We start from the raw sequence: 24,652 nt of genomic DNA, 5'->3' as shown, positions 1-24,652 counted from the left end.
CTGGCACAGAATAAGACTCATAAAATATGAAGTGGTATTTAATATGATCCAGTTCTTTGAAAAAGAAGTTCTTTATGCACATGTGCACATTTGCACACCTAATAGGAAAAAAAGACCAGCAGGAAATGTCAGCAGTGGTTTTCTCTGGGTTGGGTATAGGGTTATTGATTAAATATTTTTTAAGTAATTTGCTATGCTTCTATCTTATAATCAAGAACAACCATAAAAATTAAGTTTCTTAAAAATCTTTGGTCCCACATTATTTGCAGTTTCCAGGCTGACATCAGATCTGCGTATTCCCACCAGCGTCCCTTTCTCTCTTCTCACCTGACTAAAGTGTACTTGTTTACCTGAGCCTTGCACCTGCAGATTTCTGACAGAGGCAGAAAGGCATAAAATTAGAATCGAAGAGGAAAATGAGAATGGAGACGTTTTTCACAACTTCCTTTGTTCTCTCGAGTCTCTTCCTGCGCATCTGTTTATTGTGATTTCTTTAAAATCTAAAGCATCCAGGCCTCTGCATGTGTTGATCACGGGGAAAGGTTACTTATATTTATCTATTTTAGGAGTCCTATAACTTCCAATTCTGGTCCCGGCCAAGCTTTTTTTCTTCTGACAAACACTTCCCTCAGTGCATTGTTAAAACCTGGTCCTTCCCTCTCTGAAACAGCATTTTTCTCCCCCAGGGAGTTTGCCTGGCGTGATCCCGAGCTGCCTGAAGTCATCCACATGCTGCAGCACCAGTTCCCATCAGTCCAGGCGAACGCAGCCGCCTACCTGCAGCACCTGTGCTTTGGCGACAACAAAGTGAAAATGGAGGTACAGCCCCCAGCACCTGGCAGGCCCCAGGAGGCAGCACCTTTCTGTTGAGCAGTCACGTGCTTGCATGCTTAAGAAATTACCAAATGCCATCCGGAGGCCCTTTCAAAGGGATATTTAGATAATCAGATACCCCTCTACTTCCTAACCATGCCTTGCAGTATTTCTCAGGAGAAACCAGGATAAGTATCCTTCTTGGAGCGCTGTTAGCATTTTCAGATCATGTGTCCACTGTTAGCTGATTTACAAAACATGAAGCAAAACTCAATTTAACCTGCACTTTTTAAAGCATTTGCCAAAATTCTATTCGATAAAAATTATGTATGAAATTAGTGAGCTCATATATTTGAGGAGGTTCTGGTCAAGACTGGGTCAAGTTACAGACCTAAGTTACTAATACTGAACCTATATGAATATTTCAGATGAGTCATTGGTTATTGACTAGTGTCCTAGGACATACAGGTTCTTTGTTTTAACATCTTAGCATTTTCCCCCTGCAATGGCATATGGAACTTGGTTGTTTTTCATCAACTTTTACTATACAAAACAACATACCAGTTACTGAGCCAGAGGTGGGTGAAGGAAATAAAGCCCAGAAATATCCATGTAATATACTGATTAACTGACAAATGGAAGATTAGGGAGAGTAGTCTAGAGAAACAATTCTGTAATCCTGGTGACTTCAGCCAGAAATCCTTTCCTCTGTGTTACCTCTGATCCTTTATACAGCTTTGTTGTGTTTGTGTATTTGCCCATTGCCCTCAGAAGTGGAAGTATAACCCTTCCATGTGTTTAGGAGGTTGGAGAAGGACTCTGCTGGCTTCCTGTGGCCATTAATACACCTACTTCTCCCTTCCTTTTCTATGCCATGAACCCAGGAAAAGAGCTTCAGCTTGGAGAGTGCCCTTAATGTTTGTAAAAGATATGTTATTTAGAATAAAAAGCAACCTTTTGAAATGATCTGGAGTTGTCCATTTCCCATGATCTTTCCATAACAGGCTTCTGTTTGATCACTGATTAATCATATGTCACTCAGGCCTGGTACCTTATATTTTTCATTCTAGGTATGTAGGTTAGGGGGAATCAAGCATCTGGTTGACCTTTTGGACCACAGAGTTTTGGAAGTTCAGAAGAATGCTTGCGGTGCCCTCCGAAACCTTGTTTTTGGCAAATCTACAGATGAAAATAAAATAGCAATGAAGAATGTCGGTGGAATACCTGCCTTGTTGCGACTGTTGAGAAAATCTATTGATGGAGAAGTAAGGGAGCTTGTTACAGGTGGGTAAACAACGTGATCTTGTCCTGGAGGAAATGTTGAAACCCATCTAGATGAGGTCTTTTTGCGGGGGCAGTGTGAAGAAGTTTGAGGTTCTGGGTAGGAGACGTGATGCAGTGGTCACTACAACAAAGGCTGAATCTAATTTAATCTAGTGATTCAGAAAGCACTTGCGGTGCTACAGGGTCATCTTGACTCGTATCAGTTATTAATGCATAAGTTTCAGCTAACAGATATCTTGTGCATACAGGACTGAATATATTTTTTTTAATTATGTATTCCATAGTAAATATCCTTTGTTTTCAGTAAACTAGCTCTCCTTTATTATGAAAGAAAAATACACTTAATGGATCGACTACCTTCCACTTGAGTTCAGCCAGGTTTTAAATGCCCGTCAGAACCTCAGATGCCTTCCTAGGTACCGGAGATGTGCAGGTGAATACAACTCCGTGCCTGCCCTCATGTAGCAGTTCAGCTCAGGAGGAACACAGGTGGTTCTCTGCCAGTGAAATGTGACAAGTACCAGGACTCAGTGGAGGCTGCATTGGGAGCACAGAGGACAAGTGGGGAAGTTCCCTGGTCAGTGAGAAACCAAAATTGCCCTAAAGGAAGGGGAAGCATTGGCTGGGGAGATAATTCCAGTCACAGGCAGAGGCTCAGAGCCAGCATGGAATATGGGGTCAGAGCTTCTAGCAGAAGAGGCATGCTGAAGGAAGACAAAGCCAAAGAGAAATGCAGGTCTGATTTGGGGAACTTTTATGAGGAACTTGTGTCCCATACACAGTGAAGGTGGTTATAGGGCATGGCGTGACCGGTTTGGGCCTTTAAGTGCATTCTTCCAGCAGAAAGCAGGGTGTGGGATTGATCTGAAGTAGATGAACCAGTGTCTGGGAGGCTGTAATCTAGAGGTAATAGCTTGAGCTGCATCAGTGATAGAGGGTTGAAAAGAGGGAACAATGAGAGAAACATTTCATGGTGAGGGCACAGTGAGTGGTCCAGGGGGGGCAGTGAGAGAACAAGAGGAAGTGAGTGATGTTTTGTCTTGAGAGACTGGACCTTGCAGCACTGTCCATGGTTCAAGGATGCTTGAGGTCCAGACGAGAGACTAATTCTGCAGCACAGCAAATTATTGACAGCATTATTTATGATAGAGAATTAGGGGGAAATAGTGAGTATTCCCTGGTAGGAAAATGGTTAAATAAACGGCAATACATTCACACAGCAAAACCACATACAAGGGTTAAAACCCACGCGCATTAAAGCTACCTATGGCAACATAGATAAATATCTAGAAACAGTGGGAGAATGATAAGCACAACATGACACTATTGGTATGAAGTTCCATAATATGTAGGCTGAGGCCATACATTAGTTTTCGATATACGCACATGCAATAAAATTAAATTTTTTCATTGGAGTAACAGAAGCTAGATCAAGATTGTGTCTAGGGGACACTGGTAGAGAAAATGGGATCGAGGGGTATCCTCCAGCCCTGTTTCTTTAAAAAGAAAAAGAAACCTGAAACAAGACAAATGTTAATATTTAACAAAACTAGATAGTAGTTACTAGATAGTAGTTACCTGGGTGTTTTATATTTGCTATGCTATTAAAGTAGAATTAAAGTAGAATATACTTCATGTATAACCCTAAACTCTGGAGTGGGCTGCCTGCCTGCCTTAGTGTAGTTTGAATATTAACGTTTTAACAGATCTAAATTACATATTGATTTATTAGTATTTCTCTTTCTCAAATACTTTGAGGGCATCAAACCGTCCCACACCAAAAAATAAATTACTTGCACTTACATAGGTCTGGCGTATGTAACGAATGTTCTAATGAGAGTTAGAACAAGCTAGATAGAATTAAGAAGGAAGAATATAGACAAACCCATTCTAGAAGTCAACACACTCACTGTGATTACGCCCCCACATTAGCATTAAGCTCTGTGGTAAGGGAGGCTTAGAGGAACCTGCGTGTATGCGGCATATGAGTGCTCTCTCTCCTTGCCTGGTGTTTCCTTCCTGTCACTCTGAACTTCTGCGTAATTGTCCAAATACCTTCTTCCAGTAATACCTGTGCAGCCAACGAGGGTGCAGGCTGATGTGTGTGGGCTTCCTGCAAGATCCATGGACATCCTGATGTTAGAAGCACAGCTTCTACTCAGATTTGATTCTCTTGATTAACTAGTCACAATAAATGTGCAGTCTTTTTCTCTTCTGTCATAATTTCTCACAGGAGGAATGTCTTTACGGGATTTTTGTTTCTGAGGTTTCATCCTTGGGTAAAATGGCTGCAGTGCTTTTCCTGAGCTAAGCTCAAGGAATTCGTAAGATTTAGTGATAAACAAGAAGCAAGTACATGAAAGTTTGGTGATTTCTTTTTCATTTGAGAATAAATCTGGTTTATTTGAAGTATAGCCAGGCTTCACTACTAAGAGCTTTTATGTACTAATTTACCTGGCGTACACTCTAGATGTAAGTGCTAATTTAGATGCTTCCCTCCATATTTCACTATTCGTGTGTGGGTCCAGTATTAGTTGCTGAGAACACAAGATGTTTTAAGATATGGGCCCTAGCCTTGAAAGGAGGATACGAGTGTTATTAATTCAAAAAGGCCCTGTTCCTCCAAAAGATTTTATTGCTTCTAATGTAAAAGCTAGCAAGAACCTGATTTTTTTTTTTTTTTTTCTGAAACAACTGCCAGTAGCTTTTAGGCTTTAAGTATTTTTGTCCATACTTGTAGGAGAGGGAAAATTAAGAATTGCTATATAACTCTGTACTTTTTCTCCTAATAATTCATACTGATATAAGAGCTGATTGCTTACAAAACATTCTCTTCAAAAGTAGTCTTTGCTTTGGAATGGGAGTGGTCAGTTTGTGAACACTTCACTCAGTTGACATATATAAAGGAGTTGGAGCAGAGGACTTCAAAACTGAATTTCTAGCTCCAAAATGCTGAATGCCTGAGTCTGATTTGTATATAAACATTATCTAGCTAATATGAAATTACAAAGTTGTAATATAAATCTAGCATAGTTCTGTGTATGTGTTACATGTATGCATGTATTTATAGACCAAGATTTATGAAGATAAGAAAAATTATATGTTCATTTTTCAGTTCCAGAATTTAGTGGTACCACCTTTAAAAGCTGTTCAGTAATTTTTGTTACTTTTTAAAGAGCATTGCAAATTAAGACATCCTTGAGCTCCTTCGTTAACTCTTCCTTGAGTCGAATACTCATAAGCCATCTATGAACCATAGAATCAGTTCAGAGGGGTTGAAGGGGATCTCAAAATAAATTTTGTCCCATCATCAGCTATCCAATGCATGTATCCCTTATACAGCTTCCACATAAAATAGCCGCCATGATGTGCTTGGGCCCCAGGGACAGGGAACTCACTGCTTTGTGGGGTTAATACTGAGCCTTGGAGCTGTCCAGAGAACAATAACAAAACATTAAGTATGGCTCGAGAAGGCAAGAAAGATAGGCCCTCAGGAGCTTATTTGGGCTAGGAAGAGCCCTCTAGGAGTCCATTTGACCCTAAATCCTGCATCCCAACCTCTCCTAACCAGGAACGTGTGTCCCAGTCCAAACCATTCTCATTAAAGCATGTCTGTTCCAGATGTGGGCAGCTGGGTGCTATGTGACCACATCACCCAGCATGCCCTATGAGCTGCCTGTCTCCTGTAAAATCCTCTTTGAAAACAGAAAATTATCCCTTCAAACCTCAATGTTCGGCCAGCAGCTCTACAAATCACTCTGGCCCTGGCCAGCCTCGCACAACTCTGGCCCTTCGCAGCCATGGTGTAGGAGCTCCTCGGTGGGGACTGTAGTCGGCCTAGGATCGTGAGATGTTAAAGCACAAATGAACTGCTGTGTTTGAAGTATTATATTATCTGAAAAAAATATTATCCCCTTTTAAAAGTAAAAATACTTTTTATCTTAATAGTAAGTAATGCAACCTAGTTATTAATTCAAAGACTTATTTTTTCTTCTACTCCCCTTTGTTTCATTTTGGCATTTTTATGTACATACATGAAGAAATTTTAGCTATTCTTTTAAGAAGATGCTTCACCTTTGCTTTAAATATAATAATTGCCCAGCACCTGCATTTTGGGGCCACATCTTTATTTGCAGGGAAGAAAAGGAAAAGTGCTTTTTGCCAGGTGTATTATCTCAAGACAGTATGGCTGTCATCGTTAATTAAAATGGTCCTCTAATAATGTAACAGGTTCTGTGTGTTCTCTTCGTTGTGTTGAACATTTTCCAGGTTGAAACCTAATGAGCTTTTCTTTCAGTATTTGCTGATCTATATGAGTGGTTAGGGTGGTTGTTTTTGTGTTCGTTTGTTTGTTTGTTTTTTTTAATCACAAAGATACTTTTTGCCTTTATTGTGTTTAAACTTGAAAGCTGTATAAAGTATGGTTGTTCCCAGTTGAGTTATAAAATGAATGTCTTCTAGGCCACACATTATGGGTGGAAAGTGGGAACATCTTGTCACTAGAAAAGATATGTTGAACTCATTTGCTTGAGATAATTAAATAGTGTTTCTAAGCCAGGAAATATGAGTTTCGAGTTACTGAGCATCCTGAAAGCATCATTTTTTAAAAGCTATAGAAATTGATATTTCACAGAATCCAGAGGCCTGCCTTTTAATGAATCAGAACGGCCCAAAACTACCAAATTTCTATTATCCCTATTAATGCTGATGTTAAATATCAAAAAGTAGCCTTTGTTCTTGAATAATAATAGACGTTGTTTAAATGACTGCTATATTCACATTCTTTCCAATTTAGCAAGTGATTATTCATCCATATGGCTAAGTAAAATATTCCCACACTGTTTATTTAAAAATTTTTGGATGCTAGCAGTAGATTTCAGATACTATGCAGAACATGAAATTAGGTTTATTCCCTTACTGATCATTAGTGCCATGTTTCTAATTAGGTAATAATTAAGAAGAAAATGATAGTCCTGCACTAAGGAAGGGTAGATGGGCCAGGCTAAAGTTTAGCAAACAAACAGTAGGTTGTTCTATAAAGAGCTTAGTGCACATGCACTCAGCCATTTGGACTGTTAAGTGCCATTACAGGATGAAATAATTTACTAAACATGTCCCCATGGTCTAATTATTATGCCTTCAAAAAAGTCATTTGTTCTTTGGTCCAGAGAGGAGTTGGCCTATTTCTGTCCTGCTTTTTGTGGACCATTAGAGGCATCAGGAGTTGCATGGGTAATTTTCAGAAATCTAGCAACATCTCTTCCCAGTTCTCAGCCAGCATCCGTGGGATCCTTACCACGTGCCCTAATTTATAAAACAGGAACAACAGAATCATGTACTTTCTTATTTACTGAACATTTCACACCATAAAAATTGGTAATAAATAGATAAAATGACAAAGAAGTTTAATTGGTAACAAAAAAAAAAAAAGGTGTATTATAAATGGGACAACTCCTAATTCAGAGTCACAGAACTTTGAGCTAGAAAGGGCTGTCAAGAAATCTTCATAAAGCATCAGGTTGCTTAGAAAACGTGAAATGTGATTTTAGTCTTGTGAATATTTCAAGGTTTATAGTCCAAGTATGAAAAGATTAAACCTTGTAAGTAGAATATGACCTTCTATACTATATGTAGGCTTCTACATGCCATGCAAAATGAGACAGTCAAGTGGGGAGTCTCAGAGGTCCCTAGAGAACTCAGGTGGTCAGCTGTGGGTCAGAGTAGAATTTTTTGGCACAAGAGAGACCCCATAGTGACACACTCCCTCAGGTGATTAGACAGCCAGTATATGTGAAAAATATGAAGGCCTATAACAAAAATATAAAAAGAAGATGCCCAAGAGACATGAGCCCAGGTCCCTTGAGTGCTTTGCGGTTTCTGAGTCTGTAGGACTTCTCATGTCTTAGTACCGGAGGTACTTTTGTCTCTAAGCTTCTGCTGGTGCCAGACAGCTGGTTGAAGATTCAATGCACATGAAGCAGCACATCCCTGGAACCCATGAAAGTCAACTGTGGAACACAGAACTTCAGTGACTTTTTCTCAGGCAGATCTCTAAGACAGTGTAAATGACCTAATTCTGAGCCAGACGCTGAAGTAACCAGAAGAATAACAAGGGTGGCTGGGTCACTGCCCTCCTGCCACCTTGGCATCACTGTGTTTCTCTCAGGAGAATTTCCCTTTGTGTGACCCGTTCACTTTTACAAATTCCCCTGACAGAAAGAGCCATCTTTTACATCCCTTACGGGCAGTTCTCAATCAGCATTTCTGAATTGTAAGCTGATTTGTTTTCAGCAGAAATGCCTTTCCAGGCTATGGAGGACTCCGTGACTACATTACATAATTAATCCTCTCAACCTACCCATGAAATTGCAAAATTAACTGAAATAAGACTATGCTGAAATGTAAATGTGAGTCTGTAAACGGATCTCTAGAAATTGATAGATCTTTTCAAAGATGCTGTGATCCACCTTTGTACCTGAAAAATCACAGAGACATGGGCTAACCCTGTGTTCTTTAAAGACTCTAAAGATCTATCACTCGTGTCCTTTGGCAGGGAAAGATTTAAACAGCAGGAACAATCTCCTTCAACTTGAATTTGTAGGCTGGAGCCCCACTGTGTGCAGCCTCTGCGGCTAGCCCAAGCCATCGGCTCCACACTGCCACCTCCAGGGAAGTTTCCTTCTCCCACATCACCTAAGTGTCTTCTCACTACTGCTGCTGAAACCAGAGGTGGTGGCCACTTTGCTCACAGCTGGACCCAAGTGAACTTTCCCATGCCTGACTTGGAGTATGCATCAGCTGTGTGCAGGAAACCACAAGGAGCAAGCAGGCGAGCAAGGCCAGGCCCACCCAGCTGGCTGGGCCAGGCCTCCCAGGGGACCCAGCCCTCGGGGCAGCTGGACTGCCCATCACCTAAGCAGCCGGCTATGCTGGCCAGCAGGGAGGGCAGGAAGAAGGAAGACATGAGAATCCATGATGGCATGTTCTGGGAGTCCCCACACATGGTTCAGCAATCCCTGCTGAGACGGTAGCATCTGAGGAACCCTGGGAGCGATTATACACCACCATGAGTGTTGTTCCCTCAGCATTTAGCCAGAGCAAGAAAGGCTTTTCTATGAGTAAAGATAGTACCTCTGTCCCACTCTCATAATAATCGCTTTCCCATTATTTCAGCTCCATTCCAGTTTCATAATTTGTTCACAGCATTCCAGTCCTGGTGAAAAGCTTGAGTGATTTGCCTGAAGCCACAAATGGTAGGCATTTTCTACTGTACTGCTCTCTTCCTGCTGCCCCAGTTGCCTCATTCCTGTTACAGCTCCAGGTTCTCAACAGATGCCGAGCTGGGGCTCAGCTGGGATGGATCAGCCCTCACCTTGCATCAGGCTCCAAACTGTGGTCACAAGCACTTGCCCTTCCCCTTGGCCTTCCCATCTCCTCCTCACTCACTCCTCAGGCCCTCATCACATTCCCCCTAAACTACTTCCTAGGACATAGGCTCTGCTCCCCTTGGTCCATCAGCCCTCCATCATCATCCATGGGATCACACTTATCCCTGCCTCGCACACTTCCCCACTTGGCGTATGACATCTACAGCCCCCTTCCTTCCCTTCTCGGCTAGCCCAAGCCTTGAGATCCCCACTAACTCCTCCTCCCCCAAGGCTGTGGCCCACCTAGAATGGTTTCCCCGACCCTAGTGCTTCTCCCTGGCTTCTGCCCTTCACACTCCAGCTCAGATGTGGTGCTCCCCAATCCTACTGGACAGGTTCCTATGCACAGAAAAACATCTGGGGAGAAGCAGCATGGTGTTGGGGCTGAATGGGTCTTGGGGTGAGATCAACTTGTTTCCTTGCAGCTCTGTGGCCTCAGGCAAATTACCCATCCCAGTGCCGGCTTCCCCAGTGATCAACGCAGTACCAGTTGCTTGGCGTGAGGATAGCTATGGAGTGCCTATCACAAATGACATGGAAGCTGTGCTTGTTGCTTCTCATACTCTTGGGTTCTTTGTGATGACTGCCCTGTGTTATAACTATTTGTGGCGAGGCCTCTTGAGAGCAGAGGACTCCCCTCCATGTCTCCCGTAGATGCTGGCATGAAATGAACAAGTATCTTTACAAACACTTCCCAGTAGAAGTATAATGTAGGACACGTATAATTCTGAACTTCCTACTAGCCACTAGGAAAGGAAAAAGGAAAGAGGAGCAGGTATTATTTATTTTGACAGTGTGATTTATTTAACCCAATTCTTCTACAATAATCAATTTATAAGCAATATAAAAATTATTAATAGGAGGCTTTACATTCATTCCTTTCATACCAAGTCTTCATATTCTACTGTATATTTTACACTTCTAGCATGTGTCGATTTGGACTACCCACATATGGCTGATAGCTCATCTCTTGTACAGCACAGATCTGTACCATGCTTGGGTGTATCTGAAAAGCATGAGCTGCATATCTTTAATGGACAGGGATATAGGAGACCATATTGTGACCTAACATAGTAACCACAGAGTCATGACATTACTATCTTCCCAACAAAAAGCCTCAGAGTTGTAAAATCCCTACAGGGGTTAGGGGAGAGCTTCAGGGGCAGCTTCAGTGAGAAGAAATGGAGAGGTGTATTTGCTAGATCATGAGTGTTTCAGCCAATGACTATCTACTGGGGAATAATCATGGAGGCACGTGCTAGGAGCCCCAGTGGCCCTAGAGCTTCAGAAGCCCACGTTCCTGCCTTGTCCACGGACTGAGTTTGCAAGATGCACACATACTCTGACCTTCATATGCGATCTAAAGCCTTGATGTTTTGTATTTTCACCATTAGCCTAATATTTCTATCCCCACTTGTCAAAAATGTTTGCAGGGTGGGTATCCCAACACCAGTGTGTTCCAGGGAGCACCATAGATGGAGAAGCGCCGGCGGGGGGGGGGGGGGGGGTTGTGAACACATTCTTCTGAGCTGAAGCATAGTCATGAGAGTGACCTGTCATGACGCTCACTCTGTGCCAGAACAGCAGGGCCTTAGCATCTGTTCTCTGCTATAATAAGGCTTGGGCAGTTCTACGTACCTAGTAGATGCCTTGTGAAAGGAGGACTGATGGAGGACCACCAACAGACCCCAAGAATAAGGATGCAGGAACATGCCCAATAGTGCCGTTTAAAGTGCACTACTTCTTTTGGCTATTTTATTTTTCTTTTTGCAATATCCACCAGCATTTTTTTTTATAATTAGGAAACTGGACATAAATTGAACGCTATATAAAAATTAATGGTTTTAGATTTCTTTCATATCACAAAGAAAAACAATTGTGTAAGCTGTTACATATTTATGCTAGCAGAGAAGTAACATTTTCCAAATGTTTTGTTGGTTTTTTCCATTAAGAAACACATTTTTCAGATAGTGCCATTATTTTAACTAATCAGTAAAATCAGTTTCTGATTTGACTATAAAATTATCAATTGGTTGTGAAAACAGCTTTATAAAGCTACTTTTAAATATGAGCTCTTTCAAAATTCTGCAGTGTAGGATTTATGTGAAAGAGTATTGTAATTACTTTACTCATTCTTTGGGGGGAAAATGAACTTTCATCTTTCATGGGAGTATTTCATTGCAATTATTGGCTACTGAAAAATGTGTGCACTTTTTTCTGCAGTAGAGAAGAAGCAGCTTTTTCTACAATAATATGCATGAAATTCTCTAATATTTTCTAAATTAGTTTGTATGTGTATATTCTTAGTCCTCACAACAAATAGCTAATTACTTTAAGTTAAATAAAATATGTAGGCTTCCTAAACCAAATTATGATTCATTTTTAACTTTCTCTTTAGAAACCAGGGGATAATGGAGTACGCCACTAAATATTTTTGAAGCAAACTTTGCATGAGGACGTAGAAGCTGGAGGTTTATCATGTTGATGAGGATGCTAATCCTATGGCTCTCTATTTTCTCTGCGGTCTTGCTACATCTGGGAGTTGGTGTATTTACTATTCATTACTTACTGCTCTAGCAACATTCTTCCGGACCCATTAAATGAAGGCCTAGACAGACTAAGTGGAGAGAACATTGTTTTATTACTACTTTAGTGAGGTGGAGTATACATAGGTATTATTAACTGGTCTTAAGAATGGTGCTTTTTACTTTGAATAGATAAGCCAAATTAATCATTCCACAGCTAAGGCTTTTAAGTTCAACTGAACCTTCTTCATCCAATATTGGTTTATCAGAACTGGTTGTTTAGGCTTTCCATAACCTTATTTTCGAAATAGAAGATAGGGGGAAAAAATATTAATGTCTTGAGACTTGCTTTGAGATTTGAAGTGGCTAGTTTAAATCCACACCCAGTGCTATAGCTCTTTGTGTTACGTGGTAAAGTGCAGGATTAGAGGCATAACATAACTCAGTGCAAGATGATAAAGCTGCCTTGGTATGGGTCTCCTGAATGCAACAGACTTAGCAAAAATAGTATCTTTTCTTTTTTTCTGGTCAAGAATAATTTTGAACATTTTTTGAGAAACGTTCACAGAAAGCCTGTGATTTTATGATCAAAAAGCCATCTCAACTGACCAAAAGATAACACAGTCACCTTGTCTATTAAAGGGTTACATATTTTCAAACAATTTAACATTTTTTAATTGGGCGACACTGATCTTTTCCATTTTGCGGTTTTTAGGGGTTAGGATTCTAGCACACTGCTATAACTCTTAACTTCTGGTTCTAGACATATAACAGAAATGTGATTCTCCTATCCTCAGAGCTAAGATGATGGTTTCAATAACCATCTCTTTTAGTCTTCATAATGAAAGGCAAGCAAAACTATGCTGGCAAATTTCCTTTAAAGATCCAGGACATTGTTCTGACCTCTCCCCATAGTTATAAACCTTAAAGACACTCCTGAATACTCAGCTTAAGAAAAGCAGGTAATAATTATGAGCTAAGTCTGGCAGAAAGGAAATCCAAAAATAAATATGTGCTATTAAATTGGATCCATCAACAAATATTTTTGAGCACCTATTATGTGCTCTGCATATGTGTAACAAGACATGTAAGAGAATGGATCATGATAGAGTATTTGTTCCTCATTATACTTGCCTAATGATATTAAAATTAAATTAAGAAATACAAACACTCATCCTTTAAAAAATCAACATATAGAATTCATTTTGTGCAGCCTGACTCTGTGTAAAGCCCACAATGCCTGGCACAGAGTAAAATCATAATAAATGATCATGTTACCATAGTTTATATTGATTTATGACTGTTCAGTCCCATGTAGATAAGGGCTAAAAGTAAACTACAGAATGGCATATAACTCCACTGGTCATTCTAGATGCCTGATGAAAGAAAGGGCAGGACAAAATTCTGGTACCTGCACAGAAAATTGGGGAAATCTGCAAATCTGGAAAATCTCCTCTTCACAGAAGTAGGTCCTACAGGAGCCAGGAGTGGAGGCAGGAACCATAAAAAACAAGATTTTCTGCCAATGATCAGAGACCTTCTAGGCATCAATTCCTAGATCCATCGTGGCAAAAAACCACCCCTGTCCTTAGTTATGTTTTCACCTGAAGTCTGTGACTCACGCTGTCTCATTTCTGTAGCTGTGGATCTGATTTTATACCTATAGCCTATAATGTAATAGGCTTTCCTTTCCAAAAGCCTTGCCTTAAAGTTAACTTTACAAGAATACATTTATTCTGTGAAGTACAGCCTAGCGTTTTAGAAAATGCAGCCCTTCCCCATGTGTTGAATTCTGTGGAGTGAGGATTTTGAAAACATGTCACAAAATTGTCAAGGAAGTTAGGAGATGACCCTGCCCACCAACAGCATCTGGGCTACATGCTGTCCTGTGGCTGGCACAGGTCCCAACAGGCCCCAGAATACCCTAGGTCGAGTCTGTCCTCATTAGCAAGAAATATTCAAGCCCCATTCGTGGCAGCCTTTATCAGCCACAGTTTTATGCCTCAACCTACTCTTTCTTCCATCTTCTCTCCCTTCCCCTGTCTTTGGATCAGGACAGACCTCCAGGGACTTTTCATCCTTAGCTCCTGGGCCCCTCCCATGGTCATCAGTCCTCTGATATCTTTCCCCTAAAACAATGCTTTTCAGATGTCTTTTAGACAGGAAACTTTTTTTCAAACAGAAACACACAGTACAGCCCAGTATTGAGAACAGGTAAGTATGGAGCCACTCTGGGTGAATTGGTGTGGGGATCTGGCAACCTGCTGCCAGTCCTCCCTCCGCACCTCCCGTGGCTGCCCTTGAGAGAGTCCAGCGAAACTTCCAAAAAACAGGGAGCACAACCTCCCTAGATTAAAATCTCCTTGGATGAAAACCATTTTATATAGAAACTTATGGCCAATTCTGTCAGAATCCATGGAGAAATAGCTCCACCTGAGGAATTGAAGTTCCTTTCATAAGCACCCCCAGGGTATGCCGCCCTCTTGACTAGAAGCCATCTGTTGTTTGCCACATGATAATCATATAAGCAAAGGTCTGTAATGGTAGATAGAACAGGCTTTCAGAGACAAATCAGGGTCTTTACGTTTCCTGATCCCAAACTGTCTCAACCTCCCTCCCATTTGGGGTCTAACTAGATGAAGCACTGCTGAGGCTGAGATCCTTCGGTTATGGTGAGCTAACCCACCCCAAAGGGTAGAAGCCGAGAAAGAGCGAAAGTCCTTGGGAAACAAGGGTAAGCCAGGTCCAAAAGTCAAAGGCGAGTGAGAGAGGAGCGGACCCAAGCATCAGCTGCCACCAGCAGCCACTCCCTGTGCAGCGCGGGGAAGCGCTGGCCCTCTCCGGGCTGGCCAGAGCGTGGGGTGGGTGGGGGGGTTGCTCCCGTTGGTCCGGCCCTATGCTTGTACTTCTCCTTCCTGGAGAAGGAGGGAAAGGCTCCTGTCGGCCCTCTCCCCCCTCCCTCCTCTGTCGAGGGCCCTGCAGTTTGTCCAGGAGAAGGCTGAGCAGAGGCTGGGTTGCCTTGCCCTGGAGCAGTACTTCCCCCCATACTCTTGATCAGTCATGTTCGGGGCTTGACCCACCCCCCTGGAAGTGGCCAGACCTTGCCAACCCCCTCCCCTCCACACGGCCTCAAGCGTTCTTGTATGTTGATAATTCTAAAAGCACCGTCCAGGCTTCTGAGCGTCTCAAGAATCCGTCAGGAGCGCAGGGCTCGGAGGGACCCCGGACCTCGGCGCCAGCTGCGCCGCCTCTCTTCGCCCCACTTTTCTCTAACTTGGGAAAATGCGTTGATGTGAAAAGGACAGAGAATAGGTATAATCTTGAATTTGCTCTAATTTCTAAAAGAATAAATCTTCGAAAATCTGTGTGCTATAACAATAATGTAACCCTCCTCGTAGTTGACACAGAATTGAAGGCGCTCTAATATGCTGACAATTTAAATAGCACTCTGGTAAGGACGCTTGAGGTCTGCTGGCCTCGGCCCGATGCGAGGCTTAGTGTGCTGAGAGTCTCGTCTCTATCCAGAAAGGAATGGCAGTGACCCGCACATGGAAATAAAGCTCATCGCCTGAAAACAAAAATCTTTCAACCTTACCTAAATGAGGGAGACGAAGCACGTGTAACCACCCTCTATGTATTTTACTGCAAGCATATTTAAGCGTGAGCTTCCCAGTGGCAAAAGTAGAAAAAGGAAGCATAATAAAAAGAAACATGTCAGCCTTTTGAGAAAGAGAAATGTCTTCCAAGTACTAAATTCTAAAAGTGGTTTGTCACACAGAACATTGAATGTAAGGGATGAAGGAATGAATGACATCTTTACAACAATCAGAGATGCGTTATATTTATGACCGTTGATTGGATTGTGCCCCTTCCCCTCAGAGAGTAGTTCTAATTTGCTTTGCAGAGCTGCAGTCATCTTGTCTGATAGATGGATAGGCTCTAAAACTTAGGAGAAGGACTGTTACAGCTTTGTAATACACTGCCAGAAGCTCACATATGTTCACTCAACGTTTATTAGAAGTCCATCCCCTGCCTGGTTGTAAATTCAGGCCATAGATTAGATTTGGAACAGACTGAGTTCACATCAATTAGGGCTGATAGGTTTGTTGTATTACTAAACCTGCAGGATCGTTAATTGATAATTTGATTTTTTTAATCTCATTTTTTAGGAGTTCTTTGGAATTTATCTTCATGTGATGCTGTAAAGATGACAATCATTCGAGATGCTCTCTCAACCTTAACAAACACTGTGATCGTTCCTCATTCTGGATGGAATAACTCTTCTTTTGATGATGATCATAAAATTAAATTTCAGACATCACTCGTTCTACGTAATACGACAGGTTGCCTGAGGTAAATTCTTTATTTCTTCTTTCCAATTAATACTTTGATCAAATAACATGTGTCATGGGTAAGTTGATTTTAGAAGGATTTACTTCATTTTATAAACATTTACCTACATTTCCAAGTTTGTTTCAAAATTTAGGCCACTGGACTCTTATCCTGTGAGGAAAACACCATGAGCACAGGCTAGTGGCCTGAAAGACATTATCTGATAAATGACTCTTCTGTGGATTAGTAAAAAGGGCCCTTTCAGTCTGAAATTACTGCCAAAATTCCAGTGTTTTCTACTTTAACAGCAATTTTCTGGGTTCATCACATCCTGACTGCTAATGTGTTTGTGAGCCTGGTTTTTGTTTAAATTCAAAATGTGATGGTTAAAACTTTCTTGCTTTTAAAAGGTAAAAAAGGTGTATGGCTTAAGCAATCATTGGGTTTGAGTTTTATAAATAAATGAAGATAAACTCAAATACTATTTGAGCATGTGAAATTCATAAAGGCTCCTTCAAGTGTGGACAGTAGTGCTTATTATTTGCCATTAATACTCATCAGCACAGTTTCTACCCAGTGTCCCAAGCATACAGTGCTCTGGTAACTTGAGGCAGAAGCCTTGGGGCAGAATGGTGTGGTGACGCTGAGAGGCAGCCTGGCTTCCTGTCCCACTCTGAGCCTCAGTCTCCACATCTTTACATCTTTACTGTCTCACACTTACGAAGAATCAGCTCATATAAAGTGCTTAGGGTAGTGTCTGACACACAGCGACGCGATCTGACATTTAAGTGTCCATCCAAGCATCTCAGTAACAGCTTGAAAGATATGGAGGGAGCCTGGGCTGCTGCTCTGAAGCAGCACTATTGTGACAAGTGAGTGTCGGCCCTTTTGCTATGGGTGGATGACAATCAGGATCCTGGGAAACAGGCCAGCTCCCTAACTCAGATATGTGCATCAGAGGGCAGATTATAGCACCTACTGTGGAAGGAGCATCTCATCCTTTCTCAGTGCCTGGTTCTAGGGAGCTAGCCTGCCAGGCTTCCCAGAGACAGGACACACCAGCCCGGCTCCCCCAGTGGTTCAGGGCTAAATGTTCTTGGCGCATGCCCTCTGTGTGAAATCCGTGATGAACAAGACAGGCCCCTGCTCAGACAGAACGATATTCTATTGAGGAAAACAAAGAAGAGAATAACAGTAGGTGCCACAGTGATGTGAGAGTTCCTAGGAGATGATTTTGATAGTCAGGTGGCCCCTCATAAGAGGTGAAATTGAAGTCCAGATCTGAAATACCACCAGGAGCTGCTTATATGAGGGTGAGGTAGGAGTCAGGAGGAGGCATGTTCTTAGCAAAGGGAACAAGTAGTATAATGGCTCCGGGCAAAAAATGGGCTTATGGCTAGAGCTTAATGGGCAAGGCACAGAGTGGTACCAGATTACGTAGGATTTTTAAAGTTAGGGGAAGGAGTTTACAGTTTATCCCAAGTGCCTTTCAGAGGGCTTTAATCATGGGAGTAGTAGGACTGGCTCCTGGCTTCAGTGTGAAGACCAAACAAGGGCAGCAGTAGAGCTGGGAGGCCGAGGCTGTTGGAGTGATCCAGGCAGACCATGTGGCCTAGACCAGGTGCTGGAACAAGGTAGGAGATACTGAGTATTTTTGTGGAGGGGGAGCTAATACCTAAATCTTTGGCTGAATCAATTGGGAGCACAGGAAGAAGAAAGGATGGAGGCATGAGCAGTTGAGAGTTTTGATCACGTCATTTTGAGATGTCTAATTAGCCATCCATGTGGTAACACCAGGAAAGCAGTTGGATAAAGGAACCTGAGTTTTAGAGGGGTCAGCCTAAAGACAGACCTTTGGGAGTCCTGCATGGGCCCATGGGTTGTATTAAAGCCAAGGAGCAGAAGGAGACTACCCATGTAAAGATAAAAACAAGAAGAGACCAAAGTAGTCCTGGGCACTCCAGAGGGACCCACCAGCAGAAACAACTGAGGAAGGGCAGCAAGATGGGAGGAAAAGCAAAGGAGCGAAGGGTCCCAGGGTCTTATGAAGGAATGGAAGACAGCACCTGTTGAGGGCTGCTGCTGAGAAGTGAACTCAAGATAAGAGCAGAGGAGGGAGGGACCATGGGTGACATTGTTTCTCTGGCCCCAGAAAAAAAGATGAAAAGAAAAATCATTCAAAATTCCCCCTTATTTGGCTTGTGTTTGGAAAATCTCAGAATTTGCTTAGAACCCTTGTTAACAAGACATAAAGTAGATCTTCAAAATTTGGTTATCAATTCATGAAGACAAACTGATATCAAAAGTTTCAATATGGTGGCACCTGGCTGGCTTAAGTCGATACAGCCGGCAACTCTGGATCTCGGGGTTGGGAGTTAACATTGGGTGTAGAGATTTTTTTTAAAATAAAATCTTTAAAAATATATATATATTTATATAAAGTTTCAATATGGATGAGACCTAAGACAATCTTCAGGGTTTTTTTATATTTGAAAAAAATGAGAAAAATCATAGCATAAGAAATGTCCATATTTAACTTGAATAGTTCTACAAGAAATGACATTTCTCCTGTTCATTCAGGAAGCATATATGACCACCTACCTACTCTAGGCAAAACATTGTAATAGGTGCGGGGGGCTGCCAGACTGGTGGCCCAACCAGGGAAGTAGAGCATGTCTAGAAATAACCACCCTGGCTAACAGGCGTTGCAGGCACTTTTCCGAATGCTTTTTATGGAGCATCTCTTCCTCAGCATGACCCTCTGAGGTGATCAGTATTCTCCCCTTTTTGCATATAAGGAAACTGAGGATAGACCCCAAAACAATTTTTAGGAGGTTAGAAAAGTGTGCCATAGTTTTAGGGCTTCAGAGTTCAGAGGCCCTGCTCCCTTCTATTTGGGTAGATAATGGGGAGCTAGTTATTGTGAGTTCTCGTGATGTTAAACTATCTCCTCTCCTGGGACCTGCATGGCCACTGTCGTCCGACCTCTCAGATGTAAGGTCAGGCTCTGTGGCTAAGGAGTGAGCTCAGCAGCTCCTATATGTCTCTGCCCATGCAGGAACCTCAGCTCCGCAGGGGAGGAAGCCAGGAAGCAGATGCGCTCCTGCGAGGGGCTGGTGGACTCGCTGCTCTACGTGATCCACACGTGCGTGAACACATCCGATTACGACAGCAAGGTCAGTGCTGGCTGGCCGTGCGAGGGCCACGACGGCAGGTGACAGCGGCTGCCTGACGCTGCTCTTTGCATGCCATTCATTCTTTCTGGAATTCTTGAGCCTTTCCTACTCATCACGCTATACTCCAGATTAAGGGGAGTCTCTCTAAAAGTTACAAATTAACAGCGACATGACAATTTAAGAAAATAGCCTTAAAACCAGGAAAACTGAGTGACTCCATGTAGCCAAGGACTTAGCACAGGGTGGCAGGGTGTCGACTTCCTTCGTGGTTCTCTTGGGCTAACGGTCACTGTGGTTGCCCCTGCTCTGCTTCCTCCAGTTGTGTCCTCTGTGGCTCGAATCTGATCCATCTGTATTTGCGTAGTGAATAAACCTTCCTGGTCGAGGCCCTGTGACCCACCGACTGCTCTGCCTTTCTAGCCCCAATGCAGGCCACAGCCTCCACCCCGCACCCGCTCCGATGCCCTCCTCTACAGCCCCTGCCTTGCCCTTTGACCCCTCCCTCTGTTGCCCTGCTGGTTAGTCTTTCCATGAACAGAGGTCTGCGGCAGAAAAGGATGATGAGTGGTGGGCTCGGGGAGAAGGGAGGGGAAGAGTTCAAAGCGATGGCCAGGTTTTTGTTTGAACTTCGTTGAACCAAAAGATCTGTAGATAAAGTTGAGAGAAGTAAGCAGGTTGGAAGGAGAGCTTCCTAGGAAAGAGCGGAGCTTGGTTTTGGGCGCTCTCACTGAAGTGACGGCCGCCCAGTCAGAGGTGTGACTCAGTCTTTAAGAGGCAAAAGGAGGTACAGGAAGCAAAATGTACGGGAGGCAAAATGTCAACAGAGAAGGAGATTGTGGAGCTTTCCAGAGGGAGGGGAGGGTTTGGAGATGGCTGGAGAGGCCAAGGATGGGGCCGGGGGAGGGGCTTCCCCAGAGATGGGGCTAGTCACACCTCTTGTCACATGAGGACTTCCGGTGGCAAGGAGGAGTGAGGGTGCGGCAACTGGGTGTGTCTGCTGCTGCAGCAATCCTGAGGCAGGATCTCTCGGCATCTCCCCTTCCAGAGCCTGGCACGTTTTAATCAGCATGACATGAGATCCACAAATGTACTTACAGGGATGGCTCTGCGCTCTGTCATTTGGGTATCCCACAGAAATTCTAGAATCGTGATCCTCTCCTTAGATTGTTTCAGGTTCCTATAAGTTTAAAAAAAAAAAAAGTTCTCTCATATTCTGCATTTACTTAAGATCACGGCTGCTCGGTACAGAAGCATTTTGCAGTAATGTGCCTCAATGGTTTTAATTATACGCTGTGTTGGTTTTCAGACTGTGGAGAACTGCGTGTGCACCCTGAGGAACCTGTCCTACCGGCTGGAACTGGAGGTCCCACAGGCCCGACTGCTGGGGCTGAGCGAGCTGGACGACTTGCTAGGAAAAGAGTCGCCCAGCAAGGACTCAGAGCCAAGCTGCTGGGGGAAGAAAAAGAAAAAGAAAAAGAAAACACCCCAGGAGGATCAAGTTAGCATTTTATTTGACATGAAACTCTGAGGTTTCATTTTTCTGGGAATAAGAAATCACATATTTGGCAAGAAAAGAAAATTTCTCATTATACAGTTTTTCTACCTCACTGTAGCTGAATCCAGCAGAGAGGAATGTTTTCAAGTATTGGAGAGTGTAGTGTGTTCATTTGCTTCCATTTCACGTGTGCTCTTTGTCTTGCAGTGGGATGGAGTTGGTCCTATCCCAGGACTGTCAAAGTCCCCCAAGGGGGTTGAGATGCTGTGGCATCCATCAGTGGTAAAACCGTATCTGACTCTTCTAGCAGAAAGTTCCAACCCAGCCACCTTGGAAGGCTCTGCTGGATCTCTCCAGAACCTCTCTGCTGGGAACTGGAAGGTATGATGTCCTCCGGGACCCCACACTTCTTTCCATCTGTGCGGCCAGCCCAGACCAACAATGACGGTGAAAGGGACACAGCCGTTAGGACAGACCTGGGGGGGGGGATTGACAGCAGTTGGCTCTGGGGATCCAAAGATGAATGTGACACAGCCCTCCCTGTAGAAACTGGAGGCTAGAAAGAAAATGTACAGATCAAGTCAGTACAGTGTAGACTCCACAGGATCTGTGTACTGTGGGGTCTTAAAAAGACATCTAACCCAGCCTGGCAGGTGAGAAAAAGGCAAAGAGGAGAGCCAAGAAGTAGGGAAGGATTCTGGGAAGAATGGTGCTGCCCAAATGGAGTATTTCAAAATGAGCGGAAGTAAGCCCGCAGAGTCTGAGGTTGGTGCTACAGAGGGAGTGATCCAGAGAAAGGGACAAGAGGAGAAAGACCTTGAGGTGAGGAAAGGACAGTGTGGCAGAGACTACAGGATGCTTGCTGGGGCATCACAGGCAGCTCACACGTGGCCCAGGTGGGACCCAGGCGGTGTAGACAGGCCTGATGGCCAAGGATGATGGCCACATGACCTGCACCAGAAGGGCCACTACAAGGGTTGAAGCGGACAGGCGACACAGATGTGGATACTGTTGGGTCCCCTTAGCCGCAGTACAGAAGACAAACTCAAAGAAGTAGAAAGTAGAGGCTGGGATTCTGTGCTGAACGTGCCAGGGGCCTGAATTAGCGCTGAGCTAGGGCAGCACTTGCAGGGCAGAGGGACCACTGTTCCTGTCTCAGACTCTTCCAGAACATACGTATAGCAAAAGTTACCCCTTCTCCTCAAAGCTGTGTGGCTTCTTTATGAAAATTCAAAGTGGTTTCTTACCGTTACAACTGTAAGAGGGTCTCAGGACTTTTTAAAACATCATCTACCAAGTTCCCAGACAATCCTTTTCTGAAATATTTTCAAACTCTAAAAATCTCCTGACCAGTGTATTTTTTTTGTTTCAAGTTTTTCATTTAAATTCTAGTTAGTTTATATATAGTGTAATATTGGTTTCAGGAGTGGAATTTAGTGATTGATCACTCACTCAACACCCAGTGCTCATCACAAGTGCCCTCAATGCCCATCACCCACTTAGCCCTTCCCCCGCCCACCTCCCCTCCAGCAACCCTCAGTCTGTTTTCTATAGTTAGGACTCTCTTATGGTTTGCCTCCCTTTTTTTTTTTTTTCCTTCCTTCCCCTTATGTTCATCTGTTTTGTTTCCTAAATTCCACATACACATGAAAAGTGGCTGCACCAGCTTACATTACCACCAACAGTGTAAGAGAAGAGGGTTCCCCTTTCTCGGCATCCTCACCAACCCCTGTTGTTTTCTGTGTTGTTAATTTTAGCCATTTTGACAGGTGTGAGGTGGTATCTCATCATAGTTTTGATTTGTATTTCCCTGATGATGAGTGAAGTCGAGCATCTTAACCATGTGTCTCTTGGCCATTTGTATATCTTTGTTGGAAAAAGTCTATTCATATCTGCTGTCCATTCTTAACTTGATTATTTGTTTTTTGGGTATTGAGTTTAATAAATTCTTTCTAGATTTTGGATATTGACCCTTCATCAGATACGTCATTTGCAAATATCTTCTCCCATTCCATAGGTTGTCTTTGAGTTGTCTGACAAGTGTATTTTAGTAGAGTTATTATAATGCTTGTTTTTGGCTGCTTCCTCCACCATCACCTCCCAAAATGGGAACCTTGTGGCCACTGTATTATCCATGAAAGAGAAAAGCATTGGTAAGGCTAGGTGTGGTTTGTTTCATGCAGTCAACTGCTATAATGAATGTATACAAATGTTTATGGCCTAGTGCTAAGCCAGCATGGTTAGTTTGTTATTATTGTTTTTAATTAACGTTCTAATAGCTTGGTATCTAAGGGCTGTCTCTGGAGTCAGACCCCTTGGTTTCAAATCCTGGCCCTTACATTTATTAGCTAGGGGGCTTGGATCTTTCCATCCTGTTTCTGCATCTGTAAAATGGAGGTAATACCTACCTCACGAGGTGGTTGTGAGAGCTAACTTAGACAATAACATGAAGGACCTACGACTGTGCGGCACATAAGTAGTCATAAATATATTTATGTTGATGACTCAATGTTCACATCCAGTTTCTCATGACCCGAGAGACACATTCGATGATAATAAAAAAGACAATAATTGAAATAGATGTGATATGAGTTGTGTTTAATTACACTTCTCGAGTCATTTAGTGAATGAAAGTTAGATGGCAGGCTCATTTAAAATATAAATACTGTATTAAAATAATTTCAAAAGTATCTAAAATCAAAATATTAGATCCTCATTAAGAAAACAAGATAATCATCACCACAGATGTTTTCAAGTCAAGCTATTTTGGGAGTAGCGATGACTATAGTGCCCCAGAAGGGAAATGCTCTGGGCTGGGCTGAGCCAGGTGGTCTCCAGGTGAGACAAGTGTCGACTCTGTCCTTGAAGATTTCAGAGAGAAGTTGAGAAAGTGCTTTAGTCTACAGCAAGTCATGTATTCCATTTCCTTCCCCTCCCCTACCCATAGATTTCATTTGATTTAGAAAAATAGGAGTATTTGTTTAGGAAGAATGTTACTAGGACCTTTGAAATGCATCTTTTCCTCTTCCTTGTATTATTAAAGTAATCTATTCTGTTGGTATGCAAGGAACCCAGTGGTCAATCATATATTTTAATGTTCAAAGTAACACAAAAGGCTGGCAGATCTTTGTCCTCATGCCTTGACCACAGCAGGAAAGTATTAGATGTTTTATGAGCAACATTTTTCAATTATCCTAAATTTTGAAAAACAATTTGCATTGGTAAAAAATGTCAATAAAAACTCAAAACAAGATGAAAGACCCAATTTTCAAATGCTACCTTTTTTTGGTTATTTCCCTGATGACTTAGCTGGCGTTCATTTCCAATTCAAATGGTACACACGCTGACTCGCTGAACAGACTTGCCTCATAGTCACAAAAGAATTTCTTGACTATGAATTTAAAAAAGCAGCAGCAGCTAACTAATCTTGCATAAGAAAGCACTCTGCACGCAAATATACTTTTTCACTAGTCTGTATGAATTACGATGCTCGGTGTTTCTGGAGAATTCTTTTTCTTCTGAGGCAAGGGCTTTTTTTCAGTCAATCTCTTTGAAAGGTTACTGAACTCTAAATATTGGTGCAGAGAATATAGGAAAAGA

General features: G+C 42.6%; 1 protein-coding gene across 17 annotated transcripts in view; it reads left to right on the top strand.

Annotated features, from left to right (window-relative positions):
- PKP4 (plakophilin 4) overlaps positions 1-24,652 on the top strand; it is a 232,869-nt gene that overhangs the window by 192,582 nt on the left and 15,635 nt on the right. For 11 of the 17 annotated variants that reach the window (XM_072811077.1, XM_072811075.1, XM_072811080.1 and 8 more), the window contains 6 exons: positions 687-819; positions 1,884-2,097; positions 16,219-16,402; positions 19,440-19,557; positions 20,864-21,055; positions 21,260-21,433. In XM_072811077.1, the coding sequence (XP_072667178.1) occupies positions 687-819; positions 1,884-2,097; positions 16,219-16,402; positions 19,440-19,557; positions 20,864-21,055; positions 21,260-21,433 (1,015 nt within the window). The remainder of the gene's footprint in view (positions 1-686; positions 820-1,883; positions 2,098-16,218; positions 16,403-19,439; positions 19,558-20,863; positions 21,056-21,259; positions 21,434-24,652) is intronic. The other 6 variants (XM_072811079.1, XM_072811078.1, XM_072811082.1 and 3 more) reach the window with 1 other exon arrangement.

This window comes from Canis lupus, chromosome 34 (assembly GCF_048164855.1).
Source record: "Canis lupus baileyi chromosome 34, mCanLup2.hap1, whole genome shotgun sequence".
Lineage (NCBI taxonomy): Eukaryota > Metazoa > Chordata > Mammalia > Carnivora > Canidae > Canis > Canis lupus.
The sequence above is the reverse complement of the archived record's forward strand: the minus strand, read 5'-3'. Positions and strand labels throughout refer to the sequence as shown.